This window comes from Perissodus microlepis, chromosome 2 (genome assembly GCF_051167445.1).
Source record: "Perissodus microlepis isolate ML-2025 ecotype Zambia chromosome 2, ASM5116744v1, whole genome shotgun sequence".
Lineage (NCBI taxonomy): Eukaryota > Metazoa > Chordata > Actinopteri > Cichliformes > Cichlidae > Perissodus > Perissodus microlepis.
The window spans coordinates 2,560,001-2,579,670 of NC_140462.1; the positions used below are offsets into that span (position 1 = coordinate 2,560,001).

The following is a 19,670-nucleotide window of genomic DNA, read 5'->3' on the forward strand; positions in this document are numbered from 1 at the left end:
TATGTGTGTCTATATATACATATATTAGACATGTAGGGCAAAAGGTTTGAGTAGCAAAGATAATTTTTTTTTATTATTCTCCACACTCTGCTTTTAGAGCAGGTCACATGACATTTCTCCCACTGAAAACACTACGTCCAGATGAACAGATTTAACCTTTTGGAATATAGAATGCAAATGATGGTTGATAAATAGCTGGGTATGGAATATGACCACTGGCTAATTAAGGCCAATTCATAGCCAGTCGCCTCAAGGAACTTTATATTGCATGGTAAAGACCCTACACTATAAAAGAAAACCCCAACAATCTAACGATCCCCTGTGAGCAAGCACTTGGCGACAGTGGGAAGGAAAAACTCCCTTTTAACAGGAAGAAACCTTCAGAAGAACCAGGCTCAGAAAGGGGCAGTCATCTTCCGCGACTGGTTGGGGCATAGACAGCATAAAACATGGACATAGCTTGTTTGTTGAAAACATGAAGCCAATACAGAAGAACCCTAAATGTACATTTGGTCTGAAGTCTACCAGATGGCAACAGCTAGCCTGATGGAAACCTATAGAAATCTATAGGAAAACAGCTTTCTTTCTTGACCCACCCCACCTTAGCACATCTGGTTTTTGCAATCAAGATGGCAACGGTGATAATGCTCATCTTGATGCTGCAAAATGGGACTTCAGAGACCAATGGATGATGTTACTGTAGCTATATCAATATTTTATACAGTCTATATTCTATACTGTCTATAGGGGTTGAGGGGACAGAGTTGTAGTGGTGTATACAAATGGGAAGTCGAAAGATGTGAGTGGAGAAGAAATGCTCAGTTCCCAAGCAGCCTGAGCCTTACTGTGAACTGCCTTTCAGTAATAGGCATAGTTGTAGTGAGAAAGAGCAAAATGCAAGGCAGCACCTCGGAGCCATGTTATCCATCGCCCCTGATCCTCTTCCTCCACGGCCCTGTCTGTCTGTGAGATGAACTTTTGTGGGGATGTCCGTGACTGTTCATGAAATGCTGAGCTTATCCATCTTCTGGGGCGGGCCTGCGGTGGAGCTCTGAAGATGAGGGAGCTGCTGCTGAAGATCATGAGTCCTCCTTGATCCTTGTAATGAATTTCAGTCCAAAGTCTTGTGACTCATATAAAGTTTAAATGAAGTACGGCCGAGCGATAGGGTCCCACAGTGACCTGGGTTGCTGCCTTTTTTTTTCGGGTGCTTTCCCATTCAAATGAATGGGGAAAAATTCTGAAGTTTTTTGGGAATTTCGCAGAAACCGTGCAACAAATCGGTACCCAAAGTCATAGCTCACCATTCCCAATCGAGCCGCACGAAATGATATAACATGTGGGGGTTGTCTCAAAGCTGCGGGGTGAATTTTGCAGCAAGATTTCACATGATCAGATGTTTCGCAGCAGAAGAAATTTCAGACTGGGGCTGGGAAGAATAAATCCGACGAATAATAAGAAGTGTGCTACTGCATAGGCGACCTTAATAATCATTAAAAAAAAAGAAGACTGAAACTAGTAGAAACTAAATTAAACACAAACAATAAAAACTAAACTGACGTAGGAAAAGCTACTCTGGAAACTAACTGCAACTAAACTGGATACAAAAAAATCAAAATCAAAGCTAATTAGAAAATACTAAACTATAATAGCTGGTTTGGATGAAGGATTAAGCAGAAATACACTCCTCGATCTCACCTCTGAAGAGTGTGTAAAGATCCACACCCTGCACTCAAACACCTTTTTATCCCACGGTTAACAGCTCACACGGGTCAGATTAGAGGCGCTTAGATGTTTTCTATCCAGAAACAGAATTCAATATATACAACTCTGAAAATATTATTACCGTGTAAATTCTCCAGAAATGATCTAATCTCTTTGCTTATTCTTCCAGAGGCCAGTTCTGCATCAGTGCCAGGTGAGTACCTGATGTTAATTACATTCATTAATTACAGTCAAACTCAAAGAGAAGCCGTTTCCCCAAAGTGTCAAACCTACTCGACATTGTAAGATACAAAAAACCAAAAAACAAAGTCTCTGAAATTACTAAAAGTGATGTTTCTGTGTTGTTATTTTAATTTTCTTTGTTTTGTTTTTTTATTCGTGACTGGGAAATGTGGATGAGTAGAAGTTGTTGGCTTGAGTAAGAGTGAGAGCACTCAGCACTTCAGCACACTGGCGGCTCCAAGTGGATAAAAGATGTAAACGCTGGAGAAATGTTCATTTTCACAATCAGCACTCATTACCCAGCTGTGTAGTTACTTATGTGTCGAGAGAATCCAAGTTCCCCTCTGCAGGTGAATAACTTTCCAAAGCCTGTAAGATCAGAGAAGAAACATGTGCCCTGGATGGTTTATGGTATCGAGCTTATAGAGGGATAAAACTGCAAAGAAGAAGGCAAATTGTATTAAGCCTGGTTCTTCCTGGTGCTTGTGTTACAAGTTGCTAAGCATGGATCACATGACCAGAGTCACTGAACTATTAATTTGAGCCTCATGTCTGAATCATCAGTTTTTAAGTCTTCTTAATGGTAAAGTCATTACCCAGGGCCTCCTGTACTGATCGAAGTGAGGTAGTTAAACCAAAGAGGCCTCTTACGATCGCAGTAGCTCTCTGTGATGAGAGGGGAAAGTTCTTTCCACTAAAAGAAAGTGAAACACCAGGAGCAGTGCGTCTTTGATCATGTGTGAAACTGCAGCCCTGGCGTCTTGATTACCGATGCTGTGTTAACCCCTGCAGAGGAGCTGTGTACGCTGGTGATCACTGAGGCCTTTCCCGAAGACTCGGGCCTGTTTAAGTGTGTGGTCCACAACGCCTTCGGCACTGTCTCCTGCTCAGCCATGCTGGAAGTTTATGACGGTGGGAAGTCCAGTTGTACGTACCACAATGTTTTCCAGTTAAAAGTTCACATAGTGACTCTGTTACTTTACACCCCACACGCAGACCTGGACGAGCAGTTGGAGGCCGAGGCCATTCATCAGGAAGCTGTTTCAATCAGGCAAGATAAAGAGGCCATGTCCCAACAAGAGACTTTGTCCTGCAGAGCAAGCAGCGGAGACTTTCCTCCAGGGCTGTCAGACAGTATCAACCTCCCTCCTCCTGAGTGGCCTGACAGCGCTGTAGAAGATGACATCCCTGTTGCAGAGTGAGTGCATGATGGTCTCATGAACATCCAACAGTATCTACAGTGCAGTGCAGGGCTTTTGCATGTTTATCACACTTACATGTTTCAGATCATCAAAGAATTTTAAATATTAGGCAAGGATAACCTGAGTAAATACAAAATGCACTTTTTCTGTGTGAACAAATAATTGCCTCCTGAAGCTAATAACAGCTTGAGCCACCACTGACAGTAAAAACTGCAATCAAGCTTTTGTGATAACTCACAATGAGTCTCACTGAGGATACATTTTGGCCCACTCTTCTATGCAGAGTTGTTTTAATTTGGCTTCATGGGAGGGTGTTTGATGATGAATGGACTATTTAAGCTCTTCTTGAAGTTCAACGTACAAACTGACATCCGGGCATTCTCCTTCAGGATTTTCTGGTAGAGAGCAGAACTCGTGGTTACATCAATTACAGCAAGTCTCAAAAGCAGCACGGCAGCCCCAGACCATCTCACCATGTTTGACTGTTGGATCATCATTTTATGAAATGCTGTGTTAGATTTATTCCAGATGTAACAGAACTCACACTGTTGCAAAAAATGTCATTCTACTGAATCTTAGAAATTGCCTTTTAACCATTTCCAGGCAAATATTCAAAAACCTAAGAAATCAGGAAGTGGGCAAACACTTTCACAGCACAGTACAAATATTACATAACTCTGATGTCACTGTTTATGCACACTGATATGTATTTGTGTTTTTATGGCACTATTCAACGTGTATGACTCTACATCCCTGTTTTGTACAAAAAAAATACCCTTTTTTTATTTACGAAATTTAGTTTGTTTTATACTGTATGGTATTGGATATTTCCTTTACGCATTTGTAGTTCTACTTTTATCCAGATGAGGTCGCTGTTGTATTATTGCATTATCTCTCTCACCTGACACCGTACAGTCGATACTCCATACTTCTAAGAACAAGCCAGAAGTATGTTTGATAATTGATCAGAAAACAATTTCTACTTTCGGGGGGAAAATATTTAAATTCACGCAGTAAAAAGAAATAACGTGTGTGTGTACTACATGTAACGATGCTGAGCTTTCGGAAAAACTAAACCAATCTGCCAGACGTGCGCGGACACGTCACTTCGCGTGCTGCTCGTGAGCGCGCGGTGTCACCTGTTGCAGTCTTGCCTCGCGCTTCTCCTCCTCAGTGGAGTTTCGGGGGTCGCGCTCTTCCCGCTTCAGTGAGTCCTCTCTCAGGTTTAAGGACAGTGGTGTGGAAACGTTTACCGAGGTAAGAAAGCCCCCGCATGTGTCTGCACCGGTTTACTACCTGCAGTTAACTTTGGCTGTTTGGACTCCAGCTCGTTTAACTCCGTACTATCGCCGCTTTTTAATCTTCCAACAGGATAATTTTCCTTCCTTGTTTATATCGTGGAAACCTGATATGCTATGTCCTCCTTAAAAGGTCAAACTATGTTTAGAGCGCTTGGAAAGTGAACTTTGGTCTATTTAGGGGGTCGGTGTCATTTGGTTGGAGCCGTTTGACCCAGGCTGTGGGGTAGACGTCATAACTGAAATTAAGCCAATTAATACATTTACGACACCGTCAGGTGCGAAACGGTCATTCATCGCTTTTCTGGAGTTCCTTTCAGGCTCTCCTTTCTGTGTATACCGTAAATATGTGGCTTTATTTTGCTGTTTAGCTGTGTTTGGTGAGCACAGTCCCCGCTCGGGCCAACTGGCACCTCAGAATGGGCTATGAGCTCATCAGTACAGTGGCAACTCTGCCCTTCAAGCCACCGGCGGTCAAACAAAATGCAGCTGCTGATCATCTGGTTTTGCACTACACCGATATTTGTGGGCATGTACATTTTCTTTGGCATATATATATTTATCTGTGTGTGTGTGTGAATTCCATCCAAAAGAAGACTTCTCCATTCTGATGTGTTACTATGATGGGTTTAAGCAGAACCACAATGGATCATGAACCACAAATAAATTCTCAGTAAAATAAATATAATATATAAGTTTAGTAATAGGCTGCAGATTAAAATAACATCACTTCACTGATGCTGTTCAGTAAGTTGTTTTTTAGTGTGTTGCTTTGATTGTCCTCATTCTCGTTCACATTCAGCTAGAGCGAGTGTTTGACGGTGTGAAGTATGTTTGGCTGTCCAGCCTATATGAGCGTTCAGAGCTATGATCTCATCTGTAATGTGAAGAGCAGACATGGCGTTGGTGTCCTTCAGAAACCCCCCCTCTCCCCGGTCTTCCTCTGTGTTACACACAACAACAGTTGTTCAGAAACTGTTGGCAGCAGTCTGGCAATTAAGGTCAAGTTGAGGTTCTTTGGCCGCCATCAAGTTTATCTGATTATCGATTAAATTATTTGATCAGGAAGAGGAAATTATCTGAGGCTGGCAAGGCATCTGTTGGTTTTTCCTACAGTAAAAATAACAGCCCAGATAAATGATGGTGCAGTGTGCTTATTATGGCCGGTGTTCTGAGAAACCATCCTACTCTGACAAAACGTCGTATTATATAGTGACTTGCGATTAAACCTAACCATAACCCTAACCCTAAACATGACCTTAAGAAGTATTCCAGATGGGTGAGAGAAAAAGAAGTTAATTCGGCGTTGGTATTGTGCGCATGCGCCGCGTCTGCGCAGAAACATTGGGTAGGATTTTTTTTTTTAGGTAGGATTGATTCACCTGTTAAAGAGCACTTTAAAATCTGAAAATGAATGGGTTTGTTTTCTTTGAGACACTTTGTGTGACCCAGCTGGCACATATAGGAGGGACTTTGTTTTCCATTTTCTTCCTTTTTTCTTTTATTAAGTACCCACAACCACTCACCCCCACCCCAAGTTCCATGGCTGTTACCAAGATATAAAGGGAAATGATAGAATCAAAGAATAGATTCATATTATATCGTTACTGTGCTGCAGTCAGTGATGTTCCATGCAAGTCTTTTTGTGTGCGTGTGTGTGTGCGTGTTAAACGGGTTGGGTCACCAGTAAAGTGTCTGCACCTGCCAGCCGATGTCCGAATACCAAGATTAATATAGCTTTGCCCACTTAATCACACAAACACACACTTTCACAGGATTAGATCACAGACACACACGGGCACATATATCATGTATTCAGACAGTAGCATTTAAAACTCACACAAAAAAAATCCCACGCATGGATCAACACATTGAATGCACTGTCATTAATTAACTGAGCCTCTGGCAGGTTAATATCCACTTACACAAAGCAGGAGCGTTTAACCAGTAGGCCTGAGCAGGGTCTGTTTTTTCAGGCCTTCCTCATATTTCACCAGGCTTGTAGGTATATGACACTATTTGTGTGGATATGAGGAATTAACCAATCAGATCTGAGAAAAAATAATCAGAATCAGCTGATTTCTTTGTACAGTGACTTTAGGATATTTAACAAAACCATGCAATGCAGTACATGGGCGTTTGCTGAAAAGCATTAGCTTTTTTAAAAAATTGTGTTGTTTTTTTTTTTCCCCAGAAAATTTCAGCTGTGTACAAAAGTGTACAGGGGGACAGTCGGTGCTGAAAAACACATATAGTCTCTGTTAAAAGCTGCAAAGAAGTCATCTTTATGCCAAAGTCATAATTTAAAGACTGGATCATGACTTTGTTCAACACTTTCTTTTTATGACAGAGTTATGACTATTTCAGTTCTTCTGAGCTCGATGGAATACTCATGAATGTAGTTCACAATGTTCATTATGAAGTTTATTATAGAAGTTGTTTGTTTTTTGCAGCAGTAAGCAAGTGTTGCACATTTAAGGCCTGACAGCTCCTGACACTGCTTTTTTTTTACATGACCGGATTTCATATGCATGTTACATGGACGATAGACACACTAAAGCTTTTATAGCAGTCTATACTTAAAATTCTGTTCAACTGTATGTGTATTAAACTGAGAAAGATTAAACAGAGCGAGGGAAACAAACCGATAAGTGTGCTGAGCAGAGATGTTGGCAAACTGGCAATTTAAAGTGTTACACTCTTCAGACAGAAGTTTTCAGGCAGCCAGTGTGCGCTATTTACTGATCTGCTGGTGTTTGCATTTATAACTACCAATAAATGGAAATGGGAGAAGCGACCTTCAACTGTGTTATGAGTTTGTTCATCAGAAGGCACTTCGTAAGAGTTGGTGATGAGACAAACAACCAGCTGATCTGAGCAGAGTAACTACACATAACAAATGTCTGATTGGTCTGTATCAGATTTTTAAATCCCCAAATATCAGTACTTGTCTTAAAAATCCTGGATCAGTCAGACTCTACTTTCAAGAAGCAGAAAGTCCACACGGATGCATCCATGTCTGTTAAAACATGCCAAATATTCCCAAACTGTAGTTAATTTGGTTCTTACTTATAGATTGAAACTCATGCTGTCAGAATTTTGAAACCCCCTCAGATAACACAGTACTGTCCAAAGCTATAAACCAACCGCTTGGGTAGAAGGAACATCACTGATCTTTAAATCCTCAATCCAATCATGCTAACCTGAAACCGTTAAATGACTGAAATGTGCGTATTCAGAGTTCTCTGCTAATATGTACACATCACAGATATAGTACCAAGAACATTTCTCCTGCTTAGCATGTCTAGCAAAGATCATCGACACATTAAGTTTTCACCTGTAAAAAGTCCTGATCACATATATCTAGGGGCCCATTTCTTTAAAAAAATAAATAAAATGAAAACCACGCATTTTGTTTGTTTGTTTTCATCAGACTCCAAGCGTTACCATTCTCCAAAGACAGTTTATATCCTCATTACAAACTCTTTGTAATGAGGATATAAAAGGAGATATAAAATAGGCCAGAGATTACACACACCTCCACTTACAGAACACTTTACACTTGTCTTTTGTGCTCACACCACTAAGTCTAACATGCTTCAGAATCTCCCAATAAGCATCTATCAGACGGCGTTGATTCAGATCCAAGGTTTTAGACTCTGGGTCAGCTGATGCTGGCTGGTCATCTTGTGCCCCCAGGAGAAGTGCAGAACAAGTGTGTGGATGCAAGGAAGTGTGTGAGAGCGCGTAAAGAGAGGGAGACTGCTATTGTCATTACTGCTCCTGCGTAGCCCAGACTTCGTGGTAGCCATGGGAACAACATTCTTTCCTAGTAGGAAAATAGAGGTCGAGCCAGGCTCGGTATTACAGGAGGAAAACCAGCGAGTGGGCTGAAATGGGAGTAGATATCTGTTACTTTCATTAAACAGCCTCACTGGTACAGTTCCAGTTATTTTGAAACATACTAATCTTTTATTTATTTATTTTTTTTAAAGAATACAAATACACTTTTTATCATATGGATCGCACACATAAGTATTTCAGTCACTACTTCAAAGACATCCCTCCCACCTCAAATGACTGTATAGCTGTGGGAAACTTGTGTATCCCGTAAAATGTGTACAACACCAGACTCCACATTTTGGAGCCAGAAGTTGGTAAACGAAGAACGTGGACACATCGGGGGTTATTGAGAGAAAAATCCTTTAACTTTGAGGGACTTGCAGTAATATATTTTAAATCTACAGCTAACACACTTGTCTTTATGGCAGTTTCCCTGAGCCCCAGCTGGCCAACCAGTACTCTGAAGAAATCTTTGGGCGGAGTGAGGACGAGATCGCCCTGAGCTCAGAGGGCCAGAGATCCCCAGAGGTTCCCGCCCGAACTTGTACGTCTAGCCCAACCCCACCACCCTCACCACCGGCAGAAGTCAAGGAGAAAGCCCAGGCGCCCAAGCTGTTCACCCCAAGCAAGCTCAGTTTCACAGTAAGAGTATTTCTGTTGTCAAATGTAAAAAGCTCAGAATTTTTTATTTAATCATTGCACTGAGATGTTGCATGATCCAGTCTTATTCCGTGGTGCAAACTTGGTTTTCCTCTTCCTTCCAGTCCTCCCAGTCAGGAGGCAACAACATGAACCTGTCCGACCTGCCTACGTTCACTCCCAGCACGTTCCCTCCCAGCGCCTTCAACTATGAGCGACCGAGGCATTTTATTCAGTCTCAGCCGGCCTTCCAGGCACCCAGCTACGACAGCGTGCTGAAGGAAGCCCAGGAAAACCAAAACAACTCCCAGCAGAACCTCAACAGTGCCCAGAAAAGTCCAAATGTCCTGGAGACGCAGATTCAAACTAAAGCCATGTCCACACAAAGTCAGTCATTTTCTCAGTCCGTGTCAAAGTCCTTGTCAGAGACCCAGTCACAGTTTCAGTCACTGAGCCTCAGTCAGAACCAATACCAGTCCGCCGCACCGCCACAGATCCACATCCAGGCCAACGGAACAGCCAAGAGTTCTCCGTCTTCATCCAGCCTCAGCTCCCCTGTCTCCACCCCGGCTTCCTCTGCTGTACCTGCTCTTTCCTCCGCCGGCCCTATGCTCAGTCACTCTCCCACCTCCTTCTCATCTCTCCCATCCTCATCTCTCCCCCGCACCACCATGCGCTCCACCATCACCCTCACCCCTAGCGTCCCCAGTGCTACTGGCCTTGGCAGCGCCACCTTACCTGCTAACCAGGACAGCATGTCGGCCTCTGCTGCTTACCTCTGCTCAGTGTTACCCTCCCAGTCCTCCTCCAAACTGTCTCCTAACACCAACCGTCCCCTCTCCTCCACCTCCCCCTCCCGCTCCCCACTCGCACCCTCGAGCCCTCTCCTCCCTCTGAGAACCTCCTCTTCTTCATCTGCTCTCCCTCAACAACCTCTGCCAGTGTCTCCTTCCCTCCCACGCTCCCCTCTCTCTTCTTCCTCCTCACCCTCCTGTGTCCCACAGCAGCCTTTCACTCCCAGCACCCAGAACAGTGTACAGCCTGCTGTGGTCTCCTTACCTGCCAGCTATAAGGGGACGCCAAGCACGTGAGTTGCTCGATACCTCAGTTTACAATTTGGCAAGCACATTATTACAGTCGGTACAAATTCAGTTTCTGATATTTTGACATTGAAAATAAACCAAAACACAGCAAAACTCCACACAGCCTCCAAACTGATGATAAAATTTAAACATTTCTGTCAGAAAGTTTAAACAAAAACTTCATGAAGGAAGAATTTATCCCAGGCTGTACCGGTCGATCTACGTTCCTGTGGGTAGTGAGAACGAGATCGCGCATACAAGCTATGGGCTTCCTCTGAAGGGTGGCTGGCCTCTCCCTTAGAGATAGTGTGAGAAATTCAGCCATCCAGGAGGGGCTCAGAGTAGAGCCGCTGCCCCTCCACATCGAAAGGCGCCAGTTGAGGTGGTTTGGGCATCTGACATGGATGCCTCCTGGGTGAGGTGCCCGACCGGGAGGAGGCCCCGGGGCAGACCCAGGACACACTGGAGAGATAATATCTTTCAGCTGGCCTGGGAACGCCTGGCTGTTTCCCCGGACAAGCTGGAGGAGGTGGCCGCGGAGAGGGAGGTCTGGGCTTCTCTGCTTAGGCTGCTGCCCCCGCAACCCGGCCCTGGACAAGCGGGAAAAGATGGATGGATAGCTGTACCTAATAGATGGCTGCCTGAGTGTATACACTTTGAAAAACCTGACATCTGTTCAGAGTTTAGAATAACTTTTAACCAGCCATGGAGCTTTGACAGGACTCTGTACAGTCCTGTGAAATCAGTTAAAGGAGATTCTACTTATTTCTCCGTGTTTTTAAGTGTTGAACTCAAAGTAATCTTTATTTTATAATAGGCACTCAGTCCAACCATTGTCTCAAAGCTATTTAGCTCTCTTTCTCCCTGAACTATAATCCAGCTTTCCTGTTATTGGCTGCCTGTACAAAGAAAAGATTTTACTAACAGGAGGCTGGAGCTGCTCACGGCCCGAGCTGTGTGCATAAGACGACCATAAGAAGAATATCCGCCCTTACGCGACGTTGAGATTCAAGAAAAAACAACCCAGCAGTCTGAAGCCTAGGCTTTTAGCTTTAGTCATGTTTAGTATGAGCATCCAGCAGTACTTTATTATTGTAATATTTGTTGTAGTAAGTATGCATATAATCCTTTCAGTGCACACATTTGTGCTTTCTTTTATATATAAGAAAAAAGAAACGTCTAAATAAAGTAGGACACAGGAAGTAAGGAGAAGGGTTCAGTTCTCTCCCTCCTTCCTTTCTACTTCACAGCCTTCCCAAACCCATACTGAAGAAGGCTATAGCTCCTCGACCGTCCTCCGCCCGCTCCACAGATGAAGACATTCAAGGTTCCAAAGACGCTTTGATTCAGGATCTGGAAAAGAAGCTTCGCTCAAAGGAAGCCAGGAGGAGAAACAGCCAGGTGTGCCCCCCTCCTCCACCACACACACACACACACACACACACACACACACACACCCCATGTCTGTTTGAAGAGAATGCAGTGCAGTAGTTTACCAGAAATATCAGTGACCCATTCTCTGTGTGTTGGTTAAAAATGATGTAATCAATTAAAACTTACCAACATGAAGCTTCATTTTTACAGAAGCTGTCTTACGAGGAGCGCATGGCTCGTAGGCTGTTGGGTCCAGACAACACTACCTACATGTTTGACCAAGACAATCTTTCAGACTCACAACTCGACCAGGTACAGCTTTGACTTTCTCCGTTATTATGAAAAAATTTCCAATCTCGAGAGAGCGTTTCAGAGTGCGCTGCAGGGCTGACGTTCATGCTGGCCCTGTTCCAAACCCCATTAGCTTTCATTTAGCCGTTAAGTGAAGACCTCGCATTAATACAGTCATTTGGGTTTGAATAGCAGAGCAGGGAGCCAGTTTCCCTCTCAGGGCCTCCTGATGGGCTCCCAAGCTCGAAGATGAGAAAGCGCAGCAGTATAATCAGCAGCCACAGCGAGCGGCTTCACACTGACATTTTGACCACGTCACTGTGTGTGTGCGCGCGCACGTGGGATTGTTCTGTCAAAAAGCCTGTTGCTCACAGGGCTTTGCACCATCTAATTTCTCTCTCACACACACATCATCATCTCAAGCCAACGAGGTTGTCAGCAGCTTTTTCTAGCTTGTTTCTGGGAATGAACCTCTCAGTCGTGACAACAGCACCATTGTGTCAGCACACACACACACACACACACACACACACACACACACACACACACACACACACACACACACACACACACACTTGCTGTCATTCCTGTTGACCTGTATGAGCTAGTTTTCAAAGCTGAAACCTACAGTGTGATTGTGTCAGTTTATCTCAGTCTTTCTGTTACAGCCAGATTCACCAGAAGGAAGACACACGGGTGGACTATGGTAAATACAACTTCTACATTTGCACAGAATGATTAATCCAGGTTTCATTTCATGTTTATCCAGCATCTGTGCACTTGTGCACTTCATCTGCAGGCTAAAAAATGAAATGGCAATTATTTATAAGTAGATTTGATATTTTTTAATCTGTCTGCTTGCTGCAGGTAGCACTGCTAGAACAGAGAAGGCTGGCAGGTTGTAGTAATTTAATCTAAGCTAGCAGTTTGAGTACAAGGAGCTTGTGTTTGAGCTTGTTTTAAAATGACTGAAGCTGTAACTTTGTAAACATGCCTCTGGTGCTGGGAGCAGCTGAAAATACAGCTTTATTTAGGCTTAATCTTGTTCAACAGCAGGTTTGGTGCAAGATTTTTGCCCCCCTAGGTTTGAAGGCAATGTAGCTAATGCTTGTTGGCAGTTATCTTTCACTTTACCTGAGCTCACTGTCTGCATTTCCACCTCTCTGCAGCTGCTGTAGGTGTGTAACATCCGTGTGTCATTATCACTGTTGTTATTAACCTGCTGGAAAGAAACCCTGGTTGCCCAAGCTAAATTCCTATTACTTCTGTTTAAATCTTATAGTTTTCCACAAAGACGTGCTCCTTTAATAATATCATATGCTTCATTAGAGGTGATGCATTTAGGCTGCACAGTGAAGGATGCTGGGGCATCAAGGGTTCAGTTTAGACAGTTTAGAGTACGTCCTGACTTCCTGGCTCAAACAGTGGCTGACCATTCAACCTGTTCAGCATCCTTTTTTTTGTCTTAGTTTATTTTTTTGAATTGGCTAAAACTGACTTTATATCTGCAGAGTCTGTGCTGCATCAAATGCAAATGTATCCCATTCTAATAGCAGATCACTGAAGCAAGAGAAAAATGAAAACAAAGCTGTGAGATTATACACTTTACCTCAATTAAAGCCTCAATTTAAAACAAAAGCCAAGCAATTAATCGTTGTGTAACCCAAACCCAGCCTGCTGGTAAGGAGGCTCAAGTTCTTCATAGCATATTTGTGATGTCAGTGGACAGAAAAGGAAAAGCAGTCGGTGTTAGTGCATTTGCTTGCGTGCGTCTGTGTGTGGTCACTAGTGGCCTGTAAAGTTCAGTCATTGAAAGTGAGGTTATAAATGAGTAATGTCCTCTGCAGGGGGAGGCAGCACTCGCGCACAGATGAGAGGGGTAACGAAGGATTGGCTATCCAGGAGAAATGTTACGCGCCTCGCTTCCTGCAGGTCCCCCCAGACCTCACGGTGGAGGAGGGGCGCTTCTGTAGGCTTGACTTCAAGGTGGCTCTCTTAAGACTGAAGACTTCATATAAACTTTACCAGAAGCCTAACAAAATTAGGTTCAATAAGCTATTTTTCACTAGTGATGAATCATGAAAAATGTGTTAATTTCAGGTGGGAGGCCTCCCAACACCCGATGTCTCCTGGTATCTGGACGGTAAAGCCATTCGTCCAGATGACTACCATAAGATGCTGGTGTGTGAGAAAGGGATGCACTCATTCATCATAGAGATTGTGACGGTGCATCATGCTGGTGTGTACGAGTGTGTGGCCAGGAACCGAGCCGGGGAGAGCAGATTTACCATGAGGCTCAATGTAATCGGTAAATATTAGCATACTGTGCTCTTCGTCATGGCGACTGATTTAACGATACCGCCTTTCACCGTGGGAGAGGACCTAATCACATGTGTCCTCGTTCATCTCTGCAGCTCAGGAAGCGCTCCGTCCTCCTACCTTTGTGCAGAAGATGGTGAACTCCAGAGCTCTAGAGGGCGACACGATCAGGTTAGAGTGCAAAGTGGATGCTTCCCCTCCACCGCAGCTTTTCTGGAAGAAGGATAAAGACATGCTGCGCATTGACCCCAACAGAATGAGGTGCGTCAGCTAAAGTTCAGACTCCACTGTTCAGGTGATGATACCTGGCATCGACTCTGTGATTGTGACACTTTGGCCCGTATGTGTAACTTTGCAGTCTTTCTCACTGTTTCACTGCAGTCTGTACCAGGACGGGTCAGGCCGCCAGTGCTTGTTGATAGAGAGGGTGATGAAGTCAGATGCTGGCTGGTACACTCTGTCTGCCATCAACGAAGCTGGCATGTCCACATGCAACGCCAGGCTGGATGTAGGAAGTAAGTGTGTTCATTTTATATGCAAATAAGCTCTGAGAGGCCGCCTCAGCTATCTGCTGCATGAGATACGACACGCTGCTCGTTACCATAGAAGCCCAGGCTGTAAAATCAAACACCAGATGGAAAACGCTGTGTGCCCGGTGTCTCCATGAATCCCGCTCTGTCTCTGGGAGCTCATCAAACAAATGGCGCGTTATGTGATCGAGCGGAAACTCGATGAACGCACGAGGCTCCGAGCTGCCGAGGAATACGGTGTAATCGCCGAGCGATAACTGTGAGGCAAATACAACACGGCTATTAGGTTTCTGCTTTCTCACATAACACCATCTGCTCCGTGGAGAGGTCCTCCATACACAGCAAACATGAAAGTGAGTTTAAAGCACTTTGTCTGAACCACAGCTCAGAAACGGGAGCTCATCAGGAGGTTTTTAGAAGTGAAGACTATGATGTTGTTTTTGTGCCACTATTCTGAGCGCACGTAAAAAAACATTGTTGCATTTTGAGGAGAAATTTGTTTTGAGCGAAGAAAAGCTGAATTTGAGTGAACAAAATTGTATTTCATAAAAATGTATTTCAGTGTTTGCTATTATCCACACACACACACACACACACACACACACACACACACACAACAGCAGCCCCTCTCGCTCAGTTTTTACATTTGCGCTTGCACAGCGTTCACCAAGTCAGGTCTGGATATGTCTCCTAACTCTTTCCATGTTTATTCATCTTAATTAAAATGAAAAACATTTGATGGTGCAGAGTTTAAACCAAACGTTTTTAATCTGACACCTTAGTCAGTTGATAACATTTCAGGCTTAGACCAGAAGAGCAGAGGTTATCTGATCTTAACTTTAGGCCTTTATGCTTAATCATTTTTAAATTGTTCCTGTTTCGGGGTTTTTTTACATCACAGCCTCTGAGTGTTGAAAATATTTTTAAAAAGGAGGGAATAGTAATAGATACCATAGTTGTGTCTTCATACAGTGCATTGTTACAAGAACTTTACTAAAACAGTATTCAGTTAGGGCTCAGCAGCAGGGAAGGCTGATGGTGAACTGAAAGGAATGCTAAATGCACTTTAGCTTAACCTCCTAAGACCCGAACTCTTTCGTGGCATGCATTTTTAATTTCTCTTTGCTATTTGGGCTGATTGGGACCTCCATCCAAGCATCCATCTTCTTCCGCTTTAGCCGGGGCCGGGTCGCGGTGGCAGCAGCCTAAGCAGAGAAGCCCAGACCTCCCTCTCCCCGGCCACCTCCTCTAGCTTATCCGGGGGAACACCAAGGCGTTCCCAGGCCAGCCGAGAGATATAATCTCTCCAGCGTGTCCTGGGTCTGCCCCGGGGCCTCCTCCCAGTGGGACACGCCCAGAAAACCTCACCCAGGAGGCGCCCAGGAGGCATCCTTGTCAGATGCCCGAACCACCTCCACTGGCTCCTTTCGATGTGGAGGAGCAGCGGCTCTACTCTGAGCCCCTCCCGGATGGCTGAACGTCTCACCCTATCTCTAAGGGAGAGGCCAGACACCCTTGGGAGGAATCCCATTTCCACCACTTGTATCCGCGATCTCGTTCTTTCTGTGACTACTCACAGCTCGTGGCCATAGGTGAGGGTAGGGACGTAGATGGACCGGTAAATTGAGAGCTTCGCTTTTACACTCAGGTCTCTCTTCACCAAAACGGTCTGTCGATCTCCGGCTCCCTTCTCCCATTACTCGCGAATAAGACCCCGAGATACTTGATCTCCTCCACTTGGGGCAGGAACTCATCCCCGACCCAGAGTGGGCACTCCACCCTTTTCCGGCTGAGAACCATGGCCTCAGATTTGGAGGTGCTGATCCTCATTCCCGCTGCTTCGCACTCTGCTGTGAACCGTTCCAGTGCGAGCTGGAGGCCATCACCCGATGAAGCCAACAGAACCACATCATCCGCGAAAAGCAGAGACGATTGGGACCTGATTAATGTAAAAACAAAGAATTACGTGGGGTTTTTTTTTTGTTTGTTTGTTTGTTTTTACCTGATTTTTTTTTTTCTGAGACAAATTAGATCCACATATGACATTTGCTTTAAATTGGAACAGTGGCAGTAAAACGTCCTCGTAAGTGGATATCAGGCCCTCGTAGAGCAAAATTTAGTATTTTGGTCTAGACAACCCAAAATGTGATGTCCACATATGTGGACGGCAGGTCCTAGAAGGTTCATAACGACATATATCAGTGAAGTTTATCTGAACTAATTCTGTACCAGACAAGAGTCTGCAGCCTCGTCATTGAAGAGTAGAACGTTTGCTTTGAAAATATAAAAAGGTAAATTACATTAAGTGGTGAATTACTATGTTTATAAAGATGTTTTTTTTTTTTAAATTATCAAATTTTAATGGTGACATTAAAATTTGTCACCACAATGCCTTCATTATTGTATGTGGATATGATGAGTTGGTGTTGTGGGTTTGTCTCATTCAGGCTTGTGGAGGTGAACACTGTGCAGCTGCGCTGTGGCATGCAGGGTAGAAGAGTTATTTTCAGACACCTGGCATGAGAGGAATTTTTTCCCTGAGTGTTAGTAAGATTTGATGCTGCTCTCGAGAACAGGAAAGGTGTTGCTCTGCTTTCTTTAAAAACTTGATTTATTTAAACTTTGATTTATTAATCTGAAAACCCAAAACAATATATTAACCCATCGTCTCTCCGCCCCTACCAGCCCGCACAACTCCGGCCATGAAGACTGCTCCTGCTGGCTCCAAGACTCTGAAGCTGCTGTCCTCTCTGAGCCACGTCCCTGCTCTGACGGTGGAGAGCCCCGCCCAGCACACGGCGCCGTTGTACGAGAGCGAAGAGCTGTAGACCCACACGCTCCCACCCTCCACTAACCACCATGTCAGAACTGTAAAGAGAGGAGCCTCTGACTGTCGCGTCAGGGCCGAAACATGAGTGCAGACTAATAATCATCGCAGCGCGCACAACTCACAGTAGTAACACATTCACTAAGCTTCATGCAACAGCAAAGCACATCTGCCATCTTTACAACACTTGGGTAAAATGATTATGATGCAGCATTGGAGACTTTTTACTGTGGGAGAGTTTAGGACTTGTTCTCGTCCATGTGCTGCTGTTTGTCACACTGTTTCTGTCCGTCTGTCTGTCTGCTTTTTCCTCTCCGTCTCTTCATGTGCCCGCCCTGGCTGCTCTCAGCAGAATGCGGCTCCTCGGTCATGGATGTATTAATAGAGCTGGGTATGTTGTGGCACAGGCTGCGCTGCTGTCAGGTTTGGTCCCAGTGGGCAGCCACATTACTGCAACACAATCTCCTCCAGTCCAGAAACCATTTTCAAAACGCACATTTCAAGCAATGATGACAGGATAAAGGTTCTTTAACATTTGCACATTTTAAGTTTTTTCCCATGTCTTATTGTAAAATCTGTGATTGGAGCAGGCCGAGTCAGACAAACTGGAAGCTGCTGCACAGGGGAGGACAAACATCCTCTGCACAGCAGTGCACGTGTTGCAGTGCACCCTTCAGATAAACTCCTCTATGGTAGAGAGTAGAAAACAGAACTTCCCACAATCCCACACTGTCTCTACATATCACACTCACTCCACTTTAATCCTGACAGCTGTCTGCTCATCACTCCTCTGTCCATCCATCCATGTTCTTAACCACTTATCCAACTTGGGGTTGAGGGGGGGCTGGAACCTATCCCACCTGTCACGGGAACAGACAGTAAAAAAAAAAGATGGACGTAGCCACTGTGACGTCACTGATTAGCGAAGTCCCCTCTGAAGCCTCGAGCCGTTTCCGTCTTTGGTGTTTTGAAACAGGATGTGATAGGGGAGGGGCGACTCGGACTGTGAAACTGAGAACACTGCATGCTTGTGATTGACGCGTCGTTAGCCAATGAGAATATCCTGGACATTCCTCCTTTCTGGCTCTAATAATAACCGTAATTCCATTATTCAGTGTAACCCGAAACTAATCACGGAGTCATCAGGAAAGTGTTTACAGAGGTCACACAAGAAGAAAGCCTAGGGCTATTTTCCCCCATAGCTTCTATTCAATCAAGTCTTTTTGCAACCATCGTTGCCCCCTGCTGTCCATTTAACAACAACGCAGCTTCAAAGCAAAGCGTCGGCTCCACTTTTTAGACCTGCTTAAAGTTACGTCCATCTTTTCTGTGCTGTCACAGGGTGAGAGGTGGGGACGCCGTGGACAGGTTGCCAGTGAGGAGAAAGAGTTCTGTACTCGTGAATTACTGCTAAGGATCATTTTGTGTGTCCTTGAATTAATGCTGCCTGTGGTGTGTCTGTAACGCTTTTTAAATGATCAGATTCTCTGCTGTTGTATGAATTTAATCGGGTTGAAATGTCACAGTTTATGTGACTGAAGCTTTTTATCAGTGTTGAGACTTTTCATGTTTTGCAGCCTTTTGCTGCTAAACACAGGCTGCATCCTGATACCTGAACCCAAAACGTGCTCTGAACTTTAAACGTTTACACTTGGTCACATCTGCAGCGCAGATACGTTTGAACTCCAGACAGAAAATGTTTTTTCCTGTTAAGCGTACAGGCGGGTATCAGCATGTCAGCCTCAGTCTGTCTTTTGGTGACTTTATCCAAATGGATTCATCAGATATGCTTCATTTGCGTGCTTACATTGAAACTGCTTGCTATTACCAGCCTGGAGCTCACGTCACAAAAACCAAGATAGAAACGTGTATTCTGTGGCCATGAAAATCTGGCGTTGACCCCTGTGTGGCCACGGCCTCGCTGTGACGGTTGTTTGCCGAGGTCTGGATAAACTACATTTTCTGCCTTAAGTGTAGTCCCAGGTGTTACAATAAGTAGTGGGACTAACTTTACACCAGTGTCCTGTACTGGTCTAATCCACTGGTTTAGCTAGTTGATGTTCAGTTGGTCACTAAGACATGCGGCTCAAATGGGGTTAAACTTTCATAAAGCACAGGACTAAGTCATAATTCAGAGATTTTAAACTGCAGTGTGTACTCTCCTGTACTGTTTGTTGTGACAAGAACTTCTAAATATCACTGGATGAATGAGGAATAAAGTCTACACGACCTTGACCTCCTGCATTTTTCTTTTTTTGATCGGCTTCAGTTCAGTGTCACGATGTCGCCCTCTGGTGGCAGCAGAGGAAACGTACAGA

The 19,670-nt window shown here is 44.4% G+C and overlaps 1 protein-coding gene across 3 annotated transcripts in view; it reads left to right on the plus strand.

The window, feature by feature from the left end:
• The window catches only part of myot (myotilin), a 35,215-nt gene extending 15,628 nt beyond the window's left edge, over positions 1–19,587 (plus strand). For 2 of the 3 annotated variants that reach the window (XM_084940073.1, XM_084940058.1), the window contains 13 exons: positions 1,895–1,918; positions 2,740–2,859; positions 2,944–3,145; positions 8,719–8,932; positions 9,055–10,016; positions 11,262–11,412; positions 11,596–11,697; positions 12,345–12,382; positions 13,524–13,662; positions 13,777–13,984; positions 14,091–14,256; positions 14,377–14,510; positions 17,211–19,587. In XM_084940073.1, the coding sequence (XP_084796199.1) occupies positions 1,895–1,918; positions 2,740–2,859; positions 2,944–3,145; positions 8,719–8,932; positions 9,055–10,016; positions 11,262–11,412; positions 11,596–11,697; positions 12,345–12,382; positions 13,524–13,662; positions 13,777–13,984; positions 14,091–14,256; positions 14,377–14,510; positions 17,211–17,353 (2,603 nt within the window). In that variant the 3' untranslated portion in view covers positions 17,354–19,587. Of the gene's footprint in view, positions 1–1,894; positions 1,919–2,739; positions 3,146–8,718; positions 8,933–9,054; positions 10,017–11,261; positions 11,413–11,595; positions 11,698–12,344; positions 12,383–13,523; positions 13,663–13,776; positions 13,985–14,090; positions 14,257–14,376; positions 14,511–17,210 lie in introns of all 3 variants that reach the window. The other variant, XM_084940066.1, reaches the window with a different exon arrangement.
• The last annotated feature ends 83 nt before the right edge of the window (positions 19,588–19,670 follow it).